The 25,846-nt window shown below is 37.9% G+C and overlaps 1 protein-coding gene across 1 annotated transcript in view; it reads right to left on the bottom strand.

Moving 5' to 3' along the window:
• Positions 1-1,729: 1,729 nt before the first annotated feature.
• DCTN6 (dynactin subunit 6) overlaps positions 1,730-25,846 on the bottom strand; it is a 28,679-nt gene continuing 4,562 nt past the window's right edge. Inside the window, exons 2-7 of the mRNA XM_037526001.2 lie at positions 20,197-20,261; positions 10,183-10,288; positions 8,927-9,015; positions 7,428-7,475; positions 6,502-6,644; positions 1,730-4,107 (exon numbers count right to left, since the gene is read on the bottom strand). Coding sequence (XP_037381898.1) covers positions 4,009-4,107; positions 6,502-6,644; positions 7,428-7,475; positions 8,927-9,015; positions 10,183-10,288; positions 20,197-20,261 — 550 coding nt within the window. The 3' untranslated portion in view covers positions 1,730-4,008. The remainder of the gene's footprint in view (positions 4,108-6,501; positions 6,645-7,427; positions 7,476-8,926; positions 9,016-10,182; positions 10,289-20,196; positions 20,262-25,846) is intronic.

Below are 25,846 nucleotides of genomic sequence, written 5' to 3'. Positions count from 1 at the left end.
AAGGAAAGTATACTGCTTTTTTATAAATAAAAACAACTATAATTCACAACCATAGTTAATTAGTGATAGTAAGCAGACTTGTTGAAAGTTTTGGACAGAATGACCCTGCAGGTCATTTTTTCGGGTAATGCTCATTGAATTCAGTGGGAAGACCAAACAATTCTTTAAAAAATTTCTCGTTTTGTATTATCCAGATTAAGAAATGTATCATCCAGATTAAGAAATTTAAGAGAAGCAAAGACTTTAAGCAAGGCAACTGCAGAGCTGTTTTCCTAACTAGTGTTTAGGAAGCCTACTGAATTATGGAATCTCTATCTTAAAAGGTTTAACAACTTCTCTAAAAAAGGAAGCATAAAATTTGGTTATGATCATGAATTCTGGAATCAAAATGCTACTTCCTAGCTGTGTAACAGTGCCTTAATTTCCCATCTTTAAAATAGTGATGATAATATTACTACCTGATTGTTAAGAGAATTAAATGAGTTAACATGTAATTAATGAGTTATGCATAAACTGCTATTAACAGTACTTGGCATTTAGTGAGCTCGATACAAATTTAATAAAGGCAATTTTTAAAAATGACAGTTTACTAAGCATATATTTTGGTTGTAAAAATAGTTCCTGTATTATTTTCAACATTCTCTTACTCAATATTATTAACCTTCAAGGTTTTTAATTCCTACTAAACCTAAACAAGTTAAAGTGCTGTTTAAAGAAACATTTAACATTTAGAGCAAATAATCTACATTTCTAATATAAGGTTTACCGATTACAGAAGGCTGTAAGATAAAGACTCTTTGATGATGTCATGTGCAATGCCCACTAACAAATAGCAGTACTTCCTCAAGCCATTTCCTTGCAGTGTGGAGGTCCTGTAGAACATGCTGATAGAGCACTAGGGAGGAATGGATGTGTGTATGCTGGCGCCCTTTGAACATGAATATGGATTTTTGGATGTTCCTCCCCTAAAAAGGTAGAGCCTAATTCCCTCCTCTTCAGTGTGAGACAGTGTGAGACTTCTAACAAATAAAACAAAGTGGTAGTGATGGTGTGCAGTGATTTAGAGACTAGGCCTTTCCTTGTGGGTTCTGCAAGTGAGGGAGGCAGTCACCATGTCATAAGGACACTCAGCAGCCCTGTGGAGAAGCTCATATGGTAAAGAACTGAAGCCTCCTGCCAACAGCTAGGTGAGGCAGTCATCCTACAAAGGGATTCTCCAGCCCCAGTCAAGTCTTCAGAAAACTGCTGCTCTGGCTGCACGAGTGAAACCTCATGAGCCAGAAGCACTAGCTGAGCCACTCCCAGCTTGCTGACCTGCAAAAACTGCAAAATAATAATTGTTGCTTTAAGATGCTATATTTTGGGCTCATTTTAGACACAGCACAGTTAACGACCATTGTGTGTGCTTATGGATGAAGTGAAGAAGAGAGCAATGATTTTCTAGACCTGACACTATTCAACTGGTGAAAATCCATCATCTTGACTTAAGAGCTATCACCAAACTACAGTAAGATTTTATAATAAAACGCTTTCTTTATTCTCCTTGTGTAGTTGCTACCTTTTATGTATGCCAGGATTTGTCCTTCCATTTAGCACTTTTTTTTAACAATTTTTTTTAAAAGATTTATTTATTTATTTATACATGCACTGGGTACAGTCAGAAGCGCGGGAGGGTGAGAGAATTCACCGAGCCCGAGCCAGAGCGGGAGCAGAGCAGGCAGAAGGACCGAAGTACACTGCTGAGGGGAGTAGCGGGCGGCAGGAGAGGTCTGCGCGCCATGTGGGACCCTCCTCCAGTGGCCGGGGAGCAGCCGGGGATCGAACCGGCACTGCAGAGGCTGCGGGCAGCTTCACAACCCAGCACTCAACCGCTGCGCCACCGGGGAGGCCCTCCATTTAGCATTTAACTTTGGTTCTTTGTTCTAAAGGGCAGAAACTGTATTTTATCAGAATTTTTATATCATAGGCTAAATCAAAGATTAAACTGACAGACTCAGGGGCACAACTACATCCTAAATTCACATGAGACTAATATACAAACCAGAAAGTCTCTCTAAATTTACTATGTACAGAATAGAATTCTGGTGCCCTCAACCTTGATAGCCTAAAGGTCATATTAAGAATCAGAAAGTGGTTCAGTTAAGCCTGCAATTAGAGCCAAATTAAGAGGCAGGTCTCCAGGTATATTCTTACCAAGTCATATATATCAAGTCATGATAAACTGATCCCATCTGAAGTAGAGAACACTTCTGGTCACCAAATTTCTCTCATCTCTTGGGACTTAGTACCTCCCCCCCATGGAGAATATTGTACAGACACTGTCATTCATTTCCTCCAAATTCTATGTTGGTAAATTGACTATTTCTACCCACATTTTCTTTACTCAAATGAGTTCATATCATTTCTCATCGTATGTTAATGTAATTTTTTTTTAAATCTCTGGGGGTATCTTATTACCAAGTCCTTGGGTGGTTATCTCGCTATTGCTCTCACATATTACCTGATAGTTTGGGCCAGAGGCCATTAATAAGCATTATCAGAGCTTATCCAGAGATAAAGTTTTAAAACTTCATAGCACTTCAAAGGTAGTTTTGTAATTTCTGCCTTTTCATCTAAAAAATTTTCATGATCAACAAAATCCTGACTTGATTGTCAAGTGCACTGAGGGCCTCTCTGGTGGCTCAGGGGTTAAAGACAGCACTACAAGCTACCAGCGAGTTTGATGAGTTTGATGAGTTTGATCCCCAGCTGGCTAGGGAGCAACCCACATGGTGCAGCAGACCTCTCCTGCCTTACCCTCTGCTCCCCTCAGCAGTGTATTTCACTAGATCCACCTGTTCTGCTCCCCACTCTCTCTGGTAAATCCTCTCACCGCCCCCCTCCCCTTACACCTCTGGCCTAGACCCCAGTTCCTGTATGCATAAATAAATAAATTGTTAAAAAAATAGTGCATTGATAGGATGCTCTCTTTTTCAGTCTACTATGTGTAGTTGTAGTTTTCTAACTTGAGTCATGAGTATTCTTACCAAAAATCAAGTCATTTTAATTGGGAACAAAAGCTAATTTGTACCTGATATTTTCAGAAGTTCAAATATAGTTTTTACTACCTACAGTTAAAAAGTAAACTTCAAGAGAAAATATTTATGTATTTAATGTCTTAGTACTAGTCAACAGCTATTGATTCAAAAGTTGAAAATTAGATCCCATTAAGTGTATGCATTTGAATTACTAAAAAAACCCTGGAATCCTCAATATTTTGACATTATATAATCAAATAGAATTATAGCAGGGTCAATAGTGATTAATATATCAAAATAATTTCATGAATTTATAAACATACCAAAATCTTTTAGCTCACTGTCTTCAAAACCCAGGAATACTCCCAATGGTCATTTACTTCTCATTCTTATGACACCATTATCTTTGACTTTGCATTCTCTGAATACATCTGGATTACTTGTTTTACTACAAAGAAAAACATATTTTCTTGGAAATAAAACGAAGTCTAAATTAATTCAAAAATTTTAAACAACCACAAACCCACAAATGAAAAAGGTAAACACTACTATAGCTAATACACACAAAAATTTAAGAGTTATTTTGGGAAAGTTAATGCAAGTAGAAAAGCTGATCAAAGTTTGCTCACTAACAATCCTGTTAGCAACATTTTTATTTAGTTTAGTGTATACCAGAATAGAAATACACAACAATATGCTCTTTATTTTGGGTAGTTTTTTATATAACTAATATTTATGGCTAACATTTATATAACAAAAGAATAAATTTGTAAATTATCATAAAAGGAGCAAAGATATAGGAAAATAACACATTTTATATAAATTATAGGGGACAGTTACAATGAAAATCCATTACTTTCCTCTAAAACTCAATTTACAAAAAAAAAGTCAACAGGTATTGTTCCATAAACTGCTAAGAGTGTATCAACAACTGCGGCCCTTTCAAAAGACAGTGGTCAAAGACAAAATGTTATCCTTTCATATACTGTTCTTAGTTCTTAACTGGAGTTGAGCTTCCTTTCATAGTCTTCTTTAGGTGGTGGTAGTTTGGCAAGATTTTCATCAGGAAATCCAGCTGTAGTGTCTGGGGCTAAAAAGATAATTAAGAACTGATCAGCAAAAACAAAGTTAGTGCCAGGTAAAAAATAATTATCACTAAGTTGTGGAATTACAGATGATTTTCACTAACTCATTTTTGTTTACCTGTTTTTTTTTTTAATTTACAATGAAAATATATTACATTTAGTAATAAAAAAAACAAAAGATTTTATATATAAATATATATATGAATTAGTTTTCAAACTTGCTTTTGTAGATTCCACCCTGGACTCTAAAAAGTCTAAAAGTTCCAATTATAGAAGACAACATAAGTAAAATACCCAGAATGTACTGCTTTCCACAGGACCTCATAGCACAGAGTGGTAAAGCTCTCTTGATCTTCACTCTTCATAAACAAGCTTTGCCCAAGCTTTGCCCTCCTTGTAAAAGTTACTTGGGGAACTTGTGAAAAGTAAGGAATCTCATGTCCTTAATCTTGATACTCTGATTCAATAAATTTGGAGAATCCTTTGTGCAAATAAGACACTTATAAGACCCTCAGTGAACTTGGAAAAGTTTTACATAGTATTATGTATTAAACTATATATATTCTTGCTCACATAATTCTAATCTCCCCCCCATTCTAGCTTAACTTCTACCTCTTCAATCATTTTTGCCATTATGCAAAAAGATAGTGAAAAATATACTGCAATTGTTTTTATTTCCTTTTTAGTCTATAAATACAAAGGCCAAATATTACAAAATTAGAATAACCCAGAAAGAACTGGAATTTTAATTTCTGATAAATATAGCTAAGAATCAGAGGCAATGTGATGTCTTGGGAGGAGACAAAGTATTTTTTTGGGAGGAGAGAAAGGAGACTGAGTAACTAAGGAAACATATATTGAGTGTGTTAAGCAACGGGCTTAAAATTTCAAATAGAATGTCTTCTTTGCCTTGTTTTATTCATGTCCTACTCTAACATGAAATTCCAAATATGTACAAGTCATTTTTTTGATCTTGGTTATTTAAAGGGGATTCTTATATGCCAGAAGAATACACAAACATGACTGCATATTTACAAACTGTGCTTATTTTCACAAACTATGTCAGTCAACTAATAGATGGACCCAAGTTAGATATCCTGTATTAATTTGGTATGATTATTCCTCACCCTCAAGGATTCAGATTTCAAGCGTGAATGAATACAATTTGTAAGGTCTGGAAATGCATCTTTACTGTCTTGTCCGCTGCTCCACTCAGCAGTCTATTTCAGTGGATCCAGGAATAACATCTATGGATTGGGCCTCCCTGGTGGCCTAGAGATTAAGTCTCAGTGCTACCACCCTGACAGCCCAATCCTGAGTTTGATCCCGATCCCTGGCCAAGGAGCAAACCCACATGATGTAGAAGACCACTCCTATTCTGCCCACTACTCCCCTTAGCAATGTATTTCAGTAGATCAGCCTATTCTACTCTCCCTTCTGTCTTTGGTGAATCTTCTCACCCTCCCACACTTCTGGCCTATATCCCAGTTCTTTTATGATAAATAAATAAAAAAATAAAATAGCAATCTTATGATAAAAGGAATAATTCATTTTTTTGAAAGATTTATTTATTTATGCATACAAGAACTGGGGTCTAGACCAGAGGTGCAGGGGGTGAGAGGATTCACTGGAGAGAGAGAGTGGGGAGCAGAAAATGTGGATCCACTGAAATACACTGCTGAGTGGAGCAGTGAACAAGACAGGAGGGGTCTGCTGCGCCATGTGAGTTAGCTCCCTGTCTAGGGATAGAACTCATGTTGCAGTGGCTGGCGATAGCTTGATAGTGCTGAGACTTAACACTGCACCACCAGGGAGGCCCTAAAAAGAATGATTCTTAAAAAAAAAAAAATCTATTGATTTTCTTTTCCCATAACAGTTTGTCATTGTAATCCTTGTACATAATACTGAATAATTCCATTGCAAATAAATTCTACTTTTTTTTTTAAAGATAGAAAGCTGGTTTTTTTTTTAATATTTATTTATTTATTTATTTATTTATACAAGCACTGGGCACAGTCAGAAGCGCGGGAGGGTGAGAGAATTCACCAGAGCCAGAGCAGGGAGGAGAGTAGGCAGAAGGACCGAAGTACACTGCTGAGGGGAGCAGCATGTGGCAGGAGAGGTCTGCGCGCCATGTGGGACCCTCCTCCGGTGGCCAGGGAGCAGCCAGGGATCGAACCAGCACTGCAGAGGCTGCGGGCAGCTTCACAATCCAGCGCTCAACTGCTGTGCCACCGGGGAGGCCCCAATAAAATCTACTTTTAGGAGTGTTTCTCTGATGTTTGTTTTAATCATTTGTTTTCTAAATAGTGGACTTGCTGCTGTTAAAACAATTATGTGCTATTTTAGGAAAATCAGCAGCTCTAGAAAGAACTCTTTTTAAGGAGAAGTTTTAGTACCTGTGGTCGCTCAGTCTGCACCCGACGAAGGCAGTCTGTACCATAGATCACTGTATTTTCAGGGATGACTTCAAACGTATTCAGGTTGCAGCAAGCCCCAATGATGCAACCACTTGTTAATATTACATTTCTGCCTACATATGCTGCAGAATAAACATAGAGTACTGTAATTTAAGACATCAAATGATTAAGATACTATTTTTTTCCTTAGATGATTTAAGTATAAAAATACAAATTGGCCCTGAAAATAAACTTAAATTGTTTAAATCTGAGTATGAGCATAGCATAGAGGCAGGTACCAGACTAGCACAAAATGGACTCAAAACAGTTCTGCTGCTGTTGTGCAGTCATTATAAATTCATGAGCAAGTTTATTAAATGAAGACACCACCCTACTTCACAGTTTGCTGCAATGAATGAGAGTAAATGTAAAGTGGTGGGCACACACAGTAAGTATATAATGAATAGAAATGACAGTGTAAGAGTTGGTAATCCAAATTAAAATAACCCTTAAATAGATTAACAAAAATCCTAAGTTAAATATTTATTTTTTAAAAAAACCAGCATTTTCTTTCATGCCAGCCAGGACCATGAAAGATACTCTATTCTAAAGACGGATCACCATTCAGGGTCTTTCTGGACGTCAGTGGGAAAAGTTGTTGGAGCTGTTGCCCAGAAGTGGTGGTGGTCCTCATGTAGTCCCACTTACAATTACCTCTGGTTGGCTAAGGTAAAGAGCTCTTCAATACTAGAATAAGCATTATAAAAGCAAAGAATGAGTCTTACAGCTCCTTTGGTGCATTTCCAACCACACCTTCCCTGCTAGCACAACACTCGGCCACAGTGTATGTAAAGGGTGTTTTCCAGAGTACCACCAAGAGAAAGGAAATCACTATTTTTGACAGTAAAACTCCAAACATAGCTTACCTTTTGATTCAATAACATTATTGTCTCCCATTTTCATGGCTTGGGAATCTATGAGTCAGAGTTAAGAAAACAATTTTCTCATCTTCTCTCCCCAAATAATTCACAATGTCCTTATCCTGCATTGGGGCAGAGGAAAGAGACGAGGAAGGGGCCATGCAGAGTTGCCAGCCAGAACTCTTTGCTCCAGAATTCCAAAGCAGTCTGAAAGTAAAGCTTTACTCTCTAAATAAAAGTATCTAAAGTATAAAAGAAATGAGCACCCAATTCAGTAATGTATTTTCACAATTGTTTTAAGAAAAGTAAACCTACCTACCACCTAGTATCACCCAATCATTTAAAAAAGCACTGGTGAGTTGATAGATCTTTATATAAATCAATCTGTCTATCTACCTTATATATCCTCTATCTATACAACTGGGAATCAAACTGAGAACCAAACTGTACAAAATCAAACTGCATACATTTTGTAGCTCACTTTTTATAGTTCACTTAAGTTTGCAAGCATTATTCCAGGTCATTAAAATGTCTAAAGACATAATTTGGTCTGTTTTATGCTCGTAGCTTAATTTATTTAAATATTTTGCTATTGTTGGACACACAGATTTTTCCCTCCAAATACCTCTGATTAAAAATAATGTTTTGATGACACAATTAAAAGAGTATACTTTTTTTTTTTATGGATGTCAAATCAAGCAAAAGAACTGATAACATGCTGGGGAGAAAAAACAAAGAATGAAATACTTTCATACCTATCCATCATCATTTCCCTGCATCAGATAAGTAGCCTGCCTAAAACTACACAGGAATCAAATGGACAGAGGTGTGGTTCTTAAATCAGACAGAAGCCAGGATTATTAATCTGGTTTTCTATGTTTCTGTGTCTACTGCCACTCAGTCATTGCTACCTGTTAATAAGTTGTAGTCTCTGTGACAGGAGTGAGAGAGTATCACCAAATACTGAACTAAGGATGTGCTTGTATGTATATGCCTGAAAACAGCACATTTCCTTTTTACTTTTGGGTTATTCAATGTAAGAGAGGGGATAATTTTTTTTTTTACATATTACAAATATTCTCAAAGAGCTGGATACCCTCATCCTAAAAATGTAATTATTATTTAAATATATGTTATAAATTATGACAAATTCTAAGGAGGGCATTTGGTTATTAAAAGATAGCTGGGAGGGCCTCCCCTGATGGCACAGCAGTTGAGCGCTGGGCTGCGAAGCTGCCTGCAACCTCTGCAGCACTGGTTTGATCCCTGGCCACCGGCGAGGGTCCCACATGGCACGACAAACCTCTCCTGCCGTGCCTGCTGCTCCACTCAGCAGTGTATTTCGTCACTCTGCCTGTTCTGTTTCCCGCTCTGGCTCTGGTGAATTCTCTCACCCTCCCGCGCTTCTGACTATACCCAGTGCTTGTATAAATAAATAAATAAATCTTTAAAAATAAAAAAAAGATAGCTGGGAATGATTTATCTTAAATTATTGTAAAGGATACAACAGCCAACTTCAAACACATTATTGGTACCAATAATCATAGGTTTGGGTTCTGGATCTTCAGTGTCAGGGGTGATATTATCAGGATGACTATAAAAAAAGAGAGATAATCAAAAAGTCAATAATGTAATAAGTAATCTTCTATTTTAGAATCTATATTATTTCTCTCAATTTTACCTAGATCAAGCTTAAAATACATAACTATATAAATTATTTCTTACTCTTAGTGAATTATTTAACCTTTATGCTGAGCAGGGTTAACTCTGAGTTGAAAAAAGAACTAGTAAAATATATATGTCATTGGTGTATGTGTGAGTTTTCCTTTTTTATGTTTAAAATCAAGTCCTAGAGAGCCTTCTCCAGGACTGGTAAAAAAGATGCTGGCTATGACTTTTGGCTTATTAAACTGGAATTTCATATCTAACTTGAAAATCTTTCCATTCTTAACAATCATTTGAGATTGTGAAACACAAACAAGTATTCATATAATTATTTTATGCTGTGAGTAGCTAATGGAAATATTTGGAACATAAAATGTATGTGATCTAAGAGGAGGAAGCCATTTTTAAATGGCATTTTATCTCTGACAGTTGAGTTACTGCAATATATTGTTAACTGACTTACACTCAAGGTGCCAAAATATAATTTAAGAAAAAACAGCTTAACATAGTAAGAAACTCCCAAATCCTAAGCAAGCATTAAGACAAATCATTCTCTTTATCATAAATATTTTCCCAAGGTTTTTCTTACAAATTCCATACATTACTGCTATAAATTAGGTATAAGCTTAAATAGCCTGCCAACATTTTATCTAGAAAGGCTTACAAATGCTTATAAAAATTTCAGAGATATTATAACATAGTTTACTATGTACATGTTCCAGTATTTTATTATTTTTTAAATTTCGAACTTTTAGAAATTGCCTTTAGGACCTCAAATTTTTCAAATACTATTCTGGGTGTTACCCCTACTAAGCATGTGAAAATATACATGAGAATTAAGTTCACGTGCATTGTCCTGAGGAATAACATTTCAGTCATAACCAAGAAATTCAAAGTACTACCTCACCTTGGACAAATCTCTTCACACATCTGATCTTTGGTTTCCTCATTTCCTAACTACCTGTTGAAAAGATCCTTAATGTTTCTCTAGTTCTAAATGAGAACTTTCCAAATGTAAAAGATTCCTATAAAACCAAAATAACAAAAACACTGTCTGTGGTACTTAGTTCAGAGTACCTATAAGACTCTTACTCACGCATTTATGATAAGGGCCTGTTCTTCTATTAGGTTACCTTCACCAATCACAATTGGCCCAGCCTCTGCAATAATTCGTGCTTTAGGGTGGATCACTGTCCTAGGTCCTGTTAAAAGGATGACAAAAGGAAATTATTGGTGGAGGTATACTTCCAACAGGGGAATGGGAGGTGTCTGAGGGTGGCCAAGGCTGTTGGGAGGAACATTTTCTAAGGTATGTGCCAGGCACCATATTAGGCTCTTACAAATGTTATCTCCTTGGCTGTTATTATTAGTTGTTAGTGCCAGATCTCCAGCGAAGGTGAGTGGAGACAGGACAGGCTTTGGAGTCAGACAGCTCTGGTTCATGGACTGTTATCTCATCAGTGAAATGGAGGTGGTGATAATACCGGTCTTGCAGGTTATTATAAGGATTCAATGAGATAATGTTAGTAGACATAGTATTTTGGCACATAGTTGGCAGTAAAAAACGAATTCCCTTTCATCTTTTCTTTAGTAAAAGTAAGGTCCTCTGTGCTTACAATGATACTTATGCTAGTGAACCAATAGCACTTTAAGGATTAGACTTTGTGTTAAGTCATTAAGAAAAATGGGTGGAATGGGAGTCAGAGAATATGGAAACTAGTTTTAAACTGTTGCTTTTTTTTTTTTAAGCTTTATTTTTATTTATGCATACAAGAACTGGGGTATAGGCCAAGGTGCGGGGTGGGGTGTGTGTGTGTGTGTGTGTGTGTGTGTGTGTGTGAGAGAGAGAGAGAGGATTCACCAGAGACAGAGTGGGGAGCAGAACAGGCAGCTCCACTGAAACACAGTGCTGAGAGGAGCAGTGGGCAAGGAGCAGCAGGAGAGGTCTGCTTCGCCATGTGGGTCAACTCCCTGGCAGGGGTCCAACTCTAGTGCAGCAGTAGTAGCAGATTGCTTCATGGTGCTGAAGCTAAACCCCTTTCGCCACCAGGGAGGCCCTAACTCAGTTACTTTTTATCCTCAATCACTACCCCTATTAAAAGACTACCCATTTGAGGAGGCAGAGCTGCTGCTATCTTGTCTAGGATATAATTTTAACCAATTAAAGGTTAAAAAGGTTAAAGGAGGCAGCTGCAGGAGTCAAATGTGATAACTGGCATCCTAAGGTCTTAAGATGCTAATACAAGGTGACTGAGACAATCTCAAATCACAGGTGGCAGGAAAAGTTGCATCACATTCATTTCAAGATCATGGAAGAGGAGGTGCCAACCACACTGCCGAAACAAGAACATTGACTCTGGAAAGCTAATACTCTCCCTCCTCCAGCTTTTATTTATCCCAGGCCTTGCATTTTAGTGATAATGAAACTACTGATAAGAAAACATACCTTCCATTTTAGCCCCTCCCTCTACCACCCATCCCACCTACTCCCAGTACCAAGGCTATTTTTACCGGGAAACAAGCAGACAGGAACTAACTGAAAGTAGGGTGGGCCGAATCATTGACAGAATGAGAAGGGAGTCAGGAAAATGACATTGTCCATGAAGTTCAGTATTCAGTTGTATAATTGTCAATTTATTCAATAATCATCTTAAGATCGTGACAGGCAGGATAACAGCACTGGATGTTTTTGGGAAATAAGGAGTAAGTGCTATTTTTACCCTTTTGAGCTTGTTATCTTGAAAACTAGGAATACTTAAAATATTCCCTCACAAATACATTAAAACCAAAGTGTTCTTGGCACCCAGAGAATTGGAAGGCACCTCAGGGCAGCTTTTTCTTTCCCTTAACAATGGAGACCTGGGGACCTACAAAATAGGTAAGGGTGGGGGTGCACAACAGGATGCACAGCCCAGCAGGGAATAACATGAGAGCAACTTTGTGATTTCTGTGACCTCTGCTAAATTTCTTCTGCAAATTCTCTTACTCAGGACAGGATATTTCAGTACAGAAGATGGATTCAATGGGATCCTTGGGCAGCTTCTCAGTTGACCATGACTGTGAACACATGTGCCTATCTTCTTTGTCAAAAAAAACATATAATGAGATAACATTTCATACCTGTTAGAATCGGTATACTCAAAAAGACAAGAAATAACAAATTTTGATGAGGATGTGGAGAAAAGAAAACACAAGATCACTGTCAGTGGGAATGGTACACTGGTGGAGCCACTATGGAGGTTCCTCAAAATTTAAAACAGAGCTACCATATAATACAAAAATTCTACTTCTAGGTATTTATCTGGAGAAAATGAAAACATTAATTTGAAAAGATATCTGCACCCCCATGTTTATTTACTGCAGCATTACTCACAATAGCCAAGTTACAGAAGCAACCTAAGTGTTCATCAGTGGATGAAAAGGTAAATAAAATAACACACACATGAGCACACACACACACACACACACACACAGCAAGAGAGTAATATCACTCAGCCATAAAAGAGAATGAAATCTTGTCATGTGTAATCTGAGGGCATTATGCAAGTAAAGGAAGTGAACTAAGAAAATAATCAAGAAAGATAAATACCCTATAATCTTGTTTAAATGCAGAATCTTAAAAAAGCAACAAAACAATGGCTGTGGTGTAGTAACACACATCTGAAGGGGTGTGATCCTGTACCTTCGAATCATATACAATGTGGTACACCAATGTTAGTCAATTTATTTATTTTTTTAAAGATTGATTTATTTATTCATTTATTTATTTATACAAGCACTGGGTACAGTCAGAAGCGCGGGAGGGTGAGAGAATTCACCAGAGCCAGAGCGGGGAGCAGAGCAGGCAGAAGCACCGAAGCACACTGCTGAGGGGAGCAGCAGGCAGCAGGAGAGGTCTGCGCGCCATGTGGGACCCTCCTCCGGTGGCCAGGGAGCAGCTGGGGATTGAACCGGTGCTGCAGAGGCTACGGGCGGCTTCGCAACCCAGTGCTCAAACGCTGTGCCACCAGGGAGGCCCAATGTTAGTCAATTTAAAAAAAAAAAAAATCATAGCTTATGGATCCAGAGAATAGACTGGTGATTAGGTGAGGTAGGGATGGCAATATGGGTGAAAAGTTAAAAAGTACAAACTCCCAGGGCCTCCCTGGTGATGCAAAGGGTTAAGACACAACCTATGAAGCTATCCATAGCCACTGCAGCACAAGTTTGATCCCGGGCCAGGGAGTTACCCACATAAAGCAGCAGACCTCTCCTGAATTGCCTGTTCTGAATTGCCCGCTGCTTCCCTTAGCAGTGTATTTCAGTGGATCTGCCTGTTCTGCTCCCCATTCTGTCTCTGGTGAATCCTCTCACCCCCACCCCACACACCCTTCTGGCCTGTACCCTGTTCTTGTATGCATAAATAAATAAATCTTTTTTTTTAAGGGATGATTTAGCTCATATTTTCTTTCTTTTTTTTTTTTATAAGATTTGTTTATTTATGCATACAAGATCTGGGGTACAGGCCAGATATGTGGAGGGTGAGAGGATTCACCAGAGACAGAGTGGGAAACAGAACAGGCAGACTGACTGAAATGCACTGCTGAGGGGAGCAGCAGGCAAGACAGGAGAGGTCTGCTTTGCCATGTGTGGTGCTCTCTGGCTGGCCGGGGATCGAACTCGTGCTGCAGAGGCTGTGGATTGCTTCATAGTGCGGTGCTTAACCCCTTGTGCCACCAGGGAAGCCCATAAATAAATAATCTTTACCAAAAAAAAAAGTACAAACTCCCAGCTATAAAATGAGGACACAGGTAGTATGGGGACTACAGTTAAATACACACATACATACACACACAAATAATACAAATAATTGAAGCAAATCAACAAGTGAAAGATCCTCTCCTTATGTTAATCCCATCCCTTAGAAGTAACTATTCTTAAAAGACTGCAGTGTATTATTCCAGATTAGGAGCTTTGGTACACAAACTACATCTTATTAAAAAGTTAAAATATAATTCAGGGCCTTCCTGGTGGTGCAAGGGGTTAAGACGCAACCTATGAAGCTATCCGCAGCCAATGAAGCATGAGTTCGATTCCCAGTCAGGGAGCTACCCACATGGCGCAGCAGACCTCTCCTGACTCACCTGCTGCTCCCCTCGGCAGTGTATTTCAGTCAATCTGCCTGTTCTGTTCCCCACTCTATCTCTGGTCAATCCTCTCACACCCTCCTCCGCACCTCTGGCCTGTATCCCAGTTCTTGTATGCATACATAAATAAATATTTTTTTAAAAAGGAGAAAAATCATCCCTTAAAAAAAAAGATTTTAAAAGCTTATACTTTTAGGGCCTCCTCTGGTGGCGCAGCGGTTGAGTGCTAGGCTGCCCGCAGCCTCCGCAGCACCAGTTCGTTCCCTGGCCACCTGCGAGGGTCCCACCAAAACAAACAAACAAACAAACAAACAAAAAAACGCTTATACTTTTAAGCCAAGGAGTAATATCATGCCATTTACTTTTTGTTTACCTAAGGTTCTAAGGTCATTTTTCCCTAATGACCTTAGGCCATTTTTCCATACAAGTATATCTAGGCAAATACTCCTTAATGGTTGAATAGTATTTCACATCACACCAATACACCACAACTTATTTAACCAACTCCTTAATTGTGATTAGTTAAATTAAGTAACTAAATGCCTCTGGGGTATTTAGATGTTGTCACTTTTGAGAGAGAAGTGGTAAACAATGCTGAAACAAACATTGGATTCCTTTGAAATGAGAAATTTCTTACAGGTTCCTCCAGCTCTGTGAATCAATTTAGGTCTGCAGTTTTCATTAAGACTAATACTCAAAATGTTGTATGAGAAAGAAACACAATCTTTCTATTTTAAGTTCTTTGTAATTAAAGCCCCAGCCAGCACCCCACCCCTTGTCTAGAAAGTCTAGACTCTGGCCTCTATCACTTAAAGGCCATGCGCTTAATCTCTCAAAAACCTCAGTCTTCTCATCTACAAAAAGATGGGTACTATAATATCCTACCTTACTGTGTTGACATGTGGAATACATGAAATAATGCAAGATCATGGGGTTCTAAAAATGGGAGGTGCATCACTATCAACACTAAGAACTAACAAGAAACTACTATAATAAGCAAAAAATCTGGCTTGAGAAACAAAAGAAAATGGCCTGCTTTCTTCTTCTACTTAGGTATCAGGGTAATAATATCTCCTTTTAATGGGGGGTGGGAGGCTCCATATCTTATTTTAAGACAGTAAAGTGGATTAATAAATATATTTTAATGAACCAGAAATAAAAATCTTAGACAAGAGGTAGATTCTCATGCTGTGATAGAAAGCAGATCCTCTGCCCCTGCTAGATAAGTACCAGAGGCACTAGGCAGTCTGCTGTTTCTCAAGCTGCAGCTTTTGACAATAAGCAGATTTACAAAAAGCTACCTGAGAATGAATTAAAACAAGACAAAGGTACCACTGGGATCTGTGTTTCTTTAAAAATTCCTCTAGATATAACTTTGAAAACAACTGAAAATTTCATTTTTTCCTTTGAAGAAGGGTATTTTTATCATACAAAAAAAAAAACACAGATAAACAGAATTTTTTAGAATTATTAAACTAATCCAAGTCCCGTATCTTGTTATGCAATATTTAAAAATACTGCCTGAGCTATTTTAACCAAGTGTTTTCTCATTATATTATTATTACTATCATTGTTAGTAAGTCCATAACGGAAAACTTGGTTATAAATTTTAGGCGCTCGATCCGGGAGGAAAAGCATTATCAGCTGCTTGCAGACCTACGACTAAGACACGGCCGCCACCTGGTGGCAGCAATGCCAAACTACACTTTCTGGTGTTTCTGGGCTGAAGTAGTATAAAAGGTCAAACTTTGACCCCTAAAGTAAGACCAAATGTCATGAATAGCAACCCTAAGTCTTCCTTAGGCCTATTCTGGGCAGTCACTGAGAGGTTAGTACACAGGTATTTCAGGTTATGTGAGTGCTAAGAGTTTAATTTGGAAAACTTAAAAGGGAAGGTCCTGACAGGTGAGCAATGCGCAATGTGCGCGGTGTAACTCTGTCTCTGAAGGCTTTGGTGCTAGAGGTTCACACCAGAAATTCCATCAGCTCAGCACTATTCCAAGGCGTGGGCCTCGACAGCACACTAAAATGTGAGCATAGCTTGCGCCATGCTTGTCTGCAATAAGCAATTTTATCTAGACTGGGTCTGAATTTAAACCAGGTTTAAGGGTCTAAGGTTAAAATGCTTTAAAAATCAAAAAACTGTCACCATAGAAAGGTTTTATAAACCCTGTTGTGAACCTTCTTAGAGTTCTTTCTGGCAGGGTAGTTTGTATATTTTTTTACCAAATGTGCTGAAACCCTATTTGGCTTATCTCCTTGTTTGGATAAATGTGTCTAGAGCTGGAACCGCCTCTCTGGCTGATGAATTATTTTTCTAAATGGCTGGCGAGGCTTGACGCAACAGAGCCAGAAGACATTCCTGCATCAAATTTCCATTCCCCTCATTTGGTAAAGGACATTTTTCCTGTCTATCTTTGCCATAAAAAGCAATCTTTGTGTACATTTTCATGTCAATAAATAGTTCAAAAAGTCACAAGCTCTCTTTTGAAAATTAAAACAATTCCTTTGACCTGTAAACTAAAGTACCTATAAGAACTGCTTTACATATGATGAATTTCTCAAGTCAAAGCCACTGTTATGCCTTGTTGAAAAGATTTTCCACAATAAAAGGGAAGCTTTCAGTCTATATTAAAAGCTCTAATGGAGAGAAAGACAGAATAAGTGGGACAAAGTGCTTTTATCACACAGCTTTCCCACTGTGCCAACTTCTACCTTCATATGATAAAGTCACGACCAAGTCCTGTTCAGACACCAGGAGGCTGCCTTTCACCCTATAATGGGACAATAGAACTGTGTTCAAAGATACCTTTCTTCAGTTTTCAAAACAAAATTTAGAGGAAGTAATGCATGGCTTACAAATCATGGCAGCCTAAATAAAAACAGATCTTAATACTATACTTATTTACCCAAATTATAATTAACAAAAGAGCTATTATTTTTCCCAAGGTCTGTTTCTGAGTAGCCACTAATGAAAAGGGTCAGGCTCCAGAAAAGCTTCAAGTCATAGGATCTCTGGTTAAGAACAATACTTCAAAGGTTCAGATTGGTTTCTTTGACATAAACTGAGTTTTTAGGAAAACAGAAGATCAATTTTAAAGTTCTATTGAAACAAGCGAAAAAAAATTCTTTCTGAAATATTATAATTTCATAAAAAGAACAGTCAACTAGGGGATAGAGTTCTCCACAACATCTTGAAAAATCTATTAATTAAATGACACTTAAGTTTATTGCTACTTAACAAGAAAATAGGGCTTATTAAATGTTCACATATCAATATACATAGCACAAAAGAAAAAGACTTAATTATTCTGGTAAATTAAGAAAAACTAAAAACAACAAAAGCCCGGAAATGAAAAATAAAACATGGTAGAATGGGTTTTAACCAGATAACATTTCTAGTTTCTACACTGATTTAATAATTACATCTTTTAATCTGATCTATTGCTTCAGAAAAATGAATTAACAGCAGCTAGAAGATTAGAAATATTTTATACCAAATATAACAATGACAGAGCTGTATAAATATCAATTCGATAATATTTACATACTTATATATACAAATAAAGACAAAAAACATGCACAATGAAAATGAGATTGGAATTGTAGAAGACTTCTATAAGGTATTTGAGCAAATTTTCTTTTAAAAAACTGGGTCAAAATATACAATGTATTAGCTTAGACCTAGCCTATGATAAAGTTCAATCACACTATTTTAAAGAAAAATTATGACCACTTCTCATGCTATAATCCATCACTGAAAATCTGTGTTGAACTATCATTTCATATTTTAATTGTCAGAGCTACCACTATCAGTTAGAAGTCAAACACTATATGGAAAGAAAACTTACATACTGTATTCCCTTTTGTAACTTCAACACTTAGAGAAGGCAGGAGGATAAAGGCGAGAAGCACAAAAAAGACAAAGACAGAGAACAAGAATGGGAGTGCTGACTCCTGATAACCCCATGCCTCAATCCTTTGCAGCACACACCTTTCCTTTTCATAGGTTAAAACCTGTACAGCTGTTCTAGAAAAGCTTCTAAATGTAATAGGCATTATTTCTAAATCTGAACACACACACAAACCCGTGTGTATATTTATGCCTACAGAGATACTTTATTATCTATACATTAAATAGTAAATACTGTATACTTATTTTTTAAAATGGACAAGAATTATGGTGAGGCAGACCTCTCCTGTCCCACCTGCTGCTCCCCTCAGCAGTGTATTTCAGTCAGTCTGCCTGTTCTGTTCCCCACTCTGTCTCTGGTGGATCCTCTCACCCCACACCCCACGCCCCACATCTATGGCCTGTACCCCAGCTCTTCTATGCATAAATAAATAAATCTTAAAAAAAAAAAAAAAGGACAAGAATTAGGAATGAAAGGGAAAGTTTACATAATTAGCTCCAATTATTACTACTTTCCTTCTGATTATAGAATACTTTCAGAGCTACCATTAGGTGTTATTCCTTGAATCATGAGAGCCATAAACACATCAGAATAAAAACAATGCAGATGAGCAAGGGATAAACATGTGGCCCACCCTAATTTCTCTTCATAAAGAGTTTGCAAGGGTTCTGTCAATTTAAAATAACCCTAAGCTGACAAATTCCTAATATATTCCCAAAATACTGCTGCAACCTTTATTCTTTTTATAAAACACAATGTCTAAGTTGGTTGGAGGTTTAGATATATTACTATATATATATATATTTTTTTCCAGTAAAGGCTCTGTTAATCTAAGAGCCTTATTTTCTCTCTGAAAGCATACTTAATTCATTGAAAACTCTACTCTGATAACATGCAGTTGCGGTAAGAATGGTTCACACTAATTAAGTTACAGAGGTACCATATCTAGTGAAAGTACATGTAAAAGAACTGGATGAAATGTGAATTTGGAGAAAATCATGTAAGCATTTGATTTATATTGATTAATACTGTTCATTTGATTTAATTAGCTAGCACTCACTGTATTCTATGTGTTAGGTATTGGGCAATGCTTTTCACAAACACTCTCTTATTTAATCCTTAAAAAACCTAGGAGGTAGGTACTTCTATTCTGTACATGACAGAGACTGTTAATTGTCACGAGATATCCATTCTTCTCTTTTTCCTTATGACAAAGTCTCATTTTATTTGGGGTAGCATTGTACCTAGTTAAGACTGTACTTTCCACTGATCCCTGAAGCTAGATATGTCCATGAGACTAAGTCCAAGGCATCAGACACACACAAAGAAAGACCATGTGGCACTTTCAGGAAGGCTATCTAAAGGAAGCTGACTCAACTGGGAGGGATTCTCTTTTCTTCCACTCCTCCCCATTGTTGTCCAGGGTCTTTTGGTGTTCTAGCTGTCACATCTAGGCCTGCAAGGCTGGAGTTCTGGGACAATCAAGTGACCAGCCTTGAATTGCCTACCTCTGGGCTTTTTATACAACAGAACAAACCTCTGCAGGTTTTAACCATCACTACATGTGGTTGAACCTAATCTTAAACACCCAATTCTACAGATGGAGAAAATGAAGACTAGGAGGCTAAGAAATATGTCCAGAGTAACCCAGCAAGTAAAGAGCAAGGATACTAACCTAACTCTGTCAGATTCCAGAGTTTATGCTATTAATGATGACTCAGCAGAATACAAGCTCCAAGATGGCAGTGCTGGCATAACCTGTGTTCACCACTGTGTCCTTAGTATAAGCACAGTGCCCGGCACATAAACAGTATACATAAGATGTCTCTCAAGTGAATGAATGATTTTGTTGCATGGTTTCATTAGTTTATCAAAGAGGAGATTAATATAAATACTCCATTATACTACATATTTTTTAGAAACAGTAAGCATGTGTGGGCACAAATAGATTGTTTTATCAATAAAATTAGGACATCAGTAAAATACACAAGCAAAATAGATTCATGTAAAGCACTGATAATTAAATCACATCAGTTCTTGAGAAACAACACTATTAAACAGTTTTCTTACCTATAGTTACGTCTCCCCGGATTTCACTTTCTACACATACAACTGCTCCAGGAGCAATCTTCACACTGTAGAAAGAACAAGGTAACATTCACTATGGGTAAAGTTTTTGAAATAGTGTCAGAGAAGCTATCTTGACACTGGTAAAAAAAATTGACACTGAAAAAAAAATTGATGGAAAAAAATGCAAATTAAATTATAAGATGATAAGGTTTAATATATTATAAACTCAGGTATACTTACCATTCGACTAAAATCATACATATGCATTTTAAAAAGCTTGAGAATGAAAGGGGCTTTGGTTTCAAGTAGTAAAATGTTGAAAATAATCTACTGGTTAAATGCTGCTACTCTGTAGACTATCACACATACATAAAATAGAATGAATGTATTTATGTAAAGATTTGGAATAATTTTCAAATTATATTATCAAGTTAAAAAAGCAGAGTCAGAAAATGGGCAGTATATAATATGCCACTATTTTTATAAAAAGGGTGACAAAGAATGTACATTCAAAATATTTAATAATAAGCAAGGTAATATTAATATAGAAATCAATGTTCAAATTTAAAATGTATAAATACTCCTATTCATTTTCTAGCTATACATATTATATAGAAACTGCTATGGATGATAAAATTGTTAAAAGATTTATACTTCCAAATATTTTGATGCTTTTTGGTATTCTGCTGTGACATTGTGACATAGTTGAGTCTGGCTAAATGCTGTCCTAACTCAGCCACGAAGAACTGCATTCTCCATTAAAGTGGTGGTCGATTGTTAGGTATCTTGTTCCCATTAAGAATTTTTCTTAGTAGTAATGATACTATTCATAATGTTAAAGCTATTCTCAGCTTCTATGAAATAAGAATAACATTTTAGATAAATTGGCTTTATCAAAATGTTGGCTTCTGTTTGTTTAGTGCTAGTACACACAAACACAGTAAGTCTGCATATTGATCTTGTAAAACACACTTAGTTAAAACTGTTGATTCTCTGGAATTCTCCACATAAACAATTATTTACAAGCAGAAAGTTTTTCGTTCTTTTACCTCCCATACACATATTATTTCTTTTTCTTGCCTCACTGCCCTAGTTAAGACTTCCAATGTATTAAGAATAAGAATAATAGGGCCTTGCTGGTGGCACAAGGGGTTAAGCACCGCACTATGAAGAAATCCACAGCCTCTGCGGCACCAGTTCGATCCCCAGCTGGCCAGGGAGAAACCCACATGTCGAGCCAGACCTCTTCTATCTTGCCCACTGCTCCCCTCAGCAGTGTATTTCAGTCAGTCTGCCTGTTCTGCTCCCCACTCTGTCTCTGGTGGATCCTCTCACCCTCCGCATCCCTGGCCTGTACCTCAGCTCTTGTATGAATGAATGAGTCGAATGAATGAATAATAATAATAATGAGACCTCTTTCTTTGTTCTAGTTCCATGAGATCAACAAAACGTATCTCACTATCTTCAGAGTCATAAATATGCCACTTGAAGTAAATTATTAAAACCTGGTATGTGAACAGTTGAAGCTTGTTGATGTAAATATTGATTTGTGCATTTTCCAAAAATTTTTCTCGTAAATATTGATTTGTGCATTTTCCAAAAAGTTTTCTCATTTCAGCAAATACATATTTTTTTCATTTTTATTTATATATTTTTACATTTTTCATTTTGCCTTTTTTTTTAAAGATTTATTTATTTATATAAGCTCTGGGTACAGTCACAAGCGCGGGAGGGTGAGAGAATTCACCAGAGCCAGAGCGGAGAGCAGAGCAGGCAGACTGACGAAGTACACTGCTGAAGGGAGCAGCGGGTGCGGCAGGAGAGGTATGCGCGCCATCTGGGACCCTCGCCCGGCAGCCGAACCGGCGCTGCAGAGGCTGCGGGCAGCTTCGCTACCCAGTGCTCAACTGCTGCGCCCCAATCTTTAGAACAAAATGAACACAGGGCCTCCCCAGTGGCGCAGTGGTTGAGCACTGGGTTGCAAAGCTGCCCGCAGCCTCTGCAGCACTGGTTCGATCCCCAGCCACTGGGCGCGCAGACCTCTCCTGCCATACCCGCTGCTCCCCTCAGCAGTGTACTTCGTCAGTCTGCCTGCTCTGCTCGCTGCTCTGGCTCTGGTGTACCCAGAGCGCTTCTGACTGTACCCAGAGCTTCTGACTGTACCCAGAGCTTATATAAATAAATAAATAAATCTTTAACAAACAAACAAACTGTACTTTCAAAAAAAATAAAGATTTATTTATTTATACATACAAGATTTGGGGTGTAGGCCAGAGGCGCGGGGGAAGAGGTGTGTGGAGGGGCTGGTGTAAGGATTCACCAGAGACAGAGTGGGGAGCAAAACAGGCAGATCTACTGAAATACACTGCTGAGGGGAGCAGCGGGAGAGACAGGAGAGGTCTGCTGCACCATGTGTGTTAGCTTCCTTGCTTGGGATGGAACTCATGCTGCAGAGGCTGCAGATAGCTTCATCGTACTGAGACTTAACCCCTTGCACCACCAGGGAGGCCCACATCGTTCATCATTTTTGTACAATGTTTGATTTCTCCTCTCAGATGTTGTGCCCATAAAATTATCACCACCAAGACACCCGTGAACCATCACTATGGACTCTTGTGCTCTTCCCTCCCATTTTGACCCCTCTCCCACACCCGCCCCTGCTGAATGTCTGATTTATACTTTGCCTGCTAGTTTTGTCTATTTTTTCCTGATCCCTTCCATGGCTTTACGATGTTACTCCTATAAGCGAAACCATCCGATGTTTTTCTTTGTCCTTCTGACTTATTTCACTGAGCATAATCCCTTCCAGCTCCATCCATGTTGTTGCAAATGGCATAAGCTTATCTATTTTCAGCAAATATATTTTACAATCTAGAGTGAAATGACTCACTCATCAGTATTATGTTTTTGAAGTTCTATATTCATAAATGAAAATACTTATTGTTAACATAGTAGATGGTATAAAATTGTAATAATATTTTGTCTTTCATGTCTTTTTTTACTTCCTTGATATAAAAAATTGTTTTTGCACAGCTTTATTTTTTCAAACACTTCACTTTTACAAAACATTCAATTTAAAAAATGTCTTCCTTGATAATTGCATTTTCATGTGCCATAAAATTAAAAAGGACATGATAGCCATTCTAATAAAATATTTAAGTGTTCAGTACATTAAATTTTTCTGATATAACTTTGAGCATCCTTTTCAACCAGTGCAACTGGGTAAGGAACTATTAACATTGGTTGTCTTCAGAGAGGGGAGCTAGATAGATATAGCAAGGACACATCAGTAAGTGCAAGGAAGGCTTTTTTCCATCCTATATAATTTTTTGTCATTTGCATTTTGAATTACACAAAAGCACTTCACCAAAAAAAAAAAGAATAAAACAAACAACAACAGATTGATAAAATTTTCTTAAGACCAGTGCCAGAGTTCCTGAATACCTTGTCCCCTCTCCTTAAAAAGACCTCTCAAATCATGCTCCCTTATAAGGCCTTCCTCCTTTAATTCAGTATTATCTAAAAATATTTTCTTGGGCCTCCCCGGTGGCGCAGCGGTTGAGCGCTGGGTTGCGAAGCTGCCTGCAGCCTCTGCAGCTCTGGTTCGATCCGCGGCTGCTCCCCGGCCACCGGAGGAGGGTCCCACATGGCGCGCAGTCCTGCTGCCCGCTGCTCTCCTCAGCAGTGTACTTCGGTCCTTCTGCCTGCTCTGCTCCCCGCTCTGGCTCTGGTGAATTCTCTCACCCTCCCGCGCTTCTGACTGTACCCAGTGCATGTACAAACAAAAACAAAACAAACAAACAAATTAATTAAATAAATAAAACATGCCTCTATTTAAAAAAAAAAAAATGCAACTGTAATTTAACCGTGACACTTCTGGTGGCCCTGCTCAGGACACCTCTTTTGGTGTAATATTGTACCAATATGCAACAGGAATCATAAAAATATTCACCATGTTTGACCTAAGAAATCCATTTCTGGATTTCAATCATGAAGAATTCAATAAGAAAAATAACTACATACACAAATTGGCCATTGCAGCATATTTAGAATGGTGAAACATTGTTAATAATATTGATAATCACAACAGGGGAGGAGTAATGAAATAAAATATATAGGCACACCTTAAGAGATATTGAGGGTTCAGTTCCAGACCACGGAAATAAAGTGAATATAGCAGTGAAGCATGTCATATGCATATTTTGGTTTCCCAGGGCATATAAAAGTTATATTCACAATATACTATAGTCTATTAAATAACATCATTTCCAAATAACATGTACATACATTAATTTTAAAATGTTTCATTGCTAAATAATGCTAACCACCATTGGAGCTTTTAGCAATTCATTCTTTTTGCTGCCTTGTAAAAAGTGCAATATGTGTGAAGTGCAATAAAGCAAAGAGCAATAAAAAGAGGTATGCCTGTAGTCAAAGTCATTAACTTACTGGCCTCACTAACAATTAAAACAAGGTAAAATTACCTTTTTATAGAAAAAGTTTGCTGACCCCTTGTCTGTTTGAACAATTTATCTCCCCTTCCAAAACTTCACTAAAACAATAGTAAAGGAATAAAAGTAGTATTATTCAGAAAGAACAAGAATAAAGAAGACAAGGTACAGAAGATGAAAGATATTAACAGACTTCTAAAAATAAAAAAAACTGCCAGCAAAAGAAGAGTTACTGAGAGTGGCAGGCCTGGAGGCACTAAGTACTAAGGAAGATTCTAGGAGGGGATAAAATCAGAGCAGGTGGGTATCTTTCTCCCTTCCTGTCCCTATTTGCAGTCAGCTGGTGACTGACCTTGCGTAAGGCTGTGCTCAAAATACCAGGCCCAGAGGTAAGTGAGGACAACCTGAAGAGCAAGAGACCACCAGCAACCCTCCCCAAGTGCCTCCTTGGCGCTCATACAGAATTTCAGGCAGCAAGGAGAGCGGAAGAAGATTTGCTCCTAGACAAGCCACCAGACATCATGAGTTTTTGACTTCTGGTCTGCCTTGCTCTCCCTGGAGCTCTCAGTATTTATCAATGGGCAGATAGTCAAAGATGATCAGATAGTCAAAGATGATACAGCAGGAGAACCTCCAAGTAAAAAGGAATAAATGAAAACAAACAAGAGAAAAATAGTCTGAGGAAAAAACAGTTGATGAAGTAAGAGAAAATTGAAAACAAAACAAAACACCTTATAATTAATTCAGAAAAATAAAAAATACCACTTCTTAAAACAAGACAAAAATCTATGGAAAAAGGACAATCAACGTCTAAGAAACAGCTCCTAGAAATTAAAAACATGACTAAAATTAAAAATTCTGCATGGATTAAAAAAAAAAAGGGCCTCCCCGATGGTATAGCAGGTTGAGTGTCGCACTATGAAGTGCTGGTTCGATTCCTGGCCCGCAAAGGAGAAAACCCACACTGCCCAGCAGACCTCTCCTGCATCGTCTGCTGCTCCCCTCAGCTGTGTCTTGGTCCGTCTGCCTCTTCTGCAACCCGCTCTGTCTCTGGTGAATTTTCTCACCTTCCTGCGCCTCTGACTGCACCCCAGTTCTTGTATAAATAAAAATAAAGCAGGAAATAAATGAATGTGGTGGTGATGGCAAAAGCTATAGGCCATGCCTTTAAAAACAAACAAACAGCCCTCCTAGTAAAT

Source organism: Talpa occidentalis, unplaced genomic scaffold (genome assembly GCF_014898055.3).
Source record: "Talpa occidentalis isolate TD23 unplaced genomic scaffold, MPIMG_talOcc4v2.1 talOcc4.4, whole genome shotgun sequence".
Lineage (NCBI taxonomy): Eukaryota > Metazoa > Chordata > Mammalia > Eulipotyphla > Talpidae > Talpa > Talpa occidentalis.
Note: the sequence above shows the minus strand (reverse complement) of the source record. Positions and strands in the feature narration are given on the sequence as shown.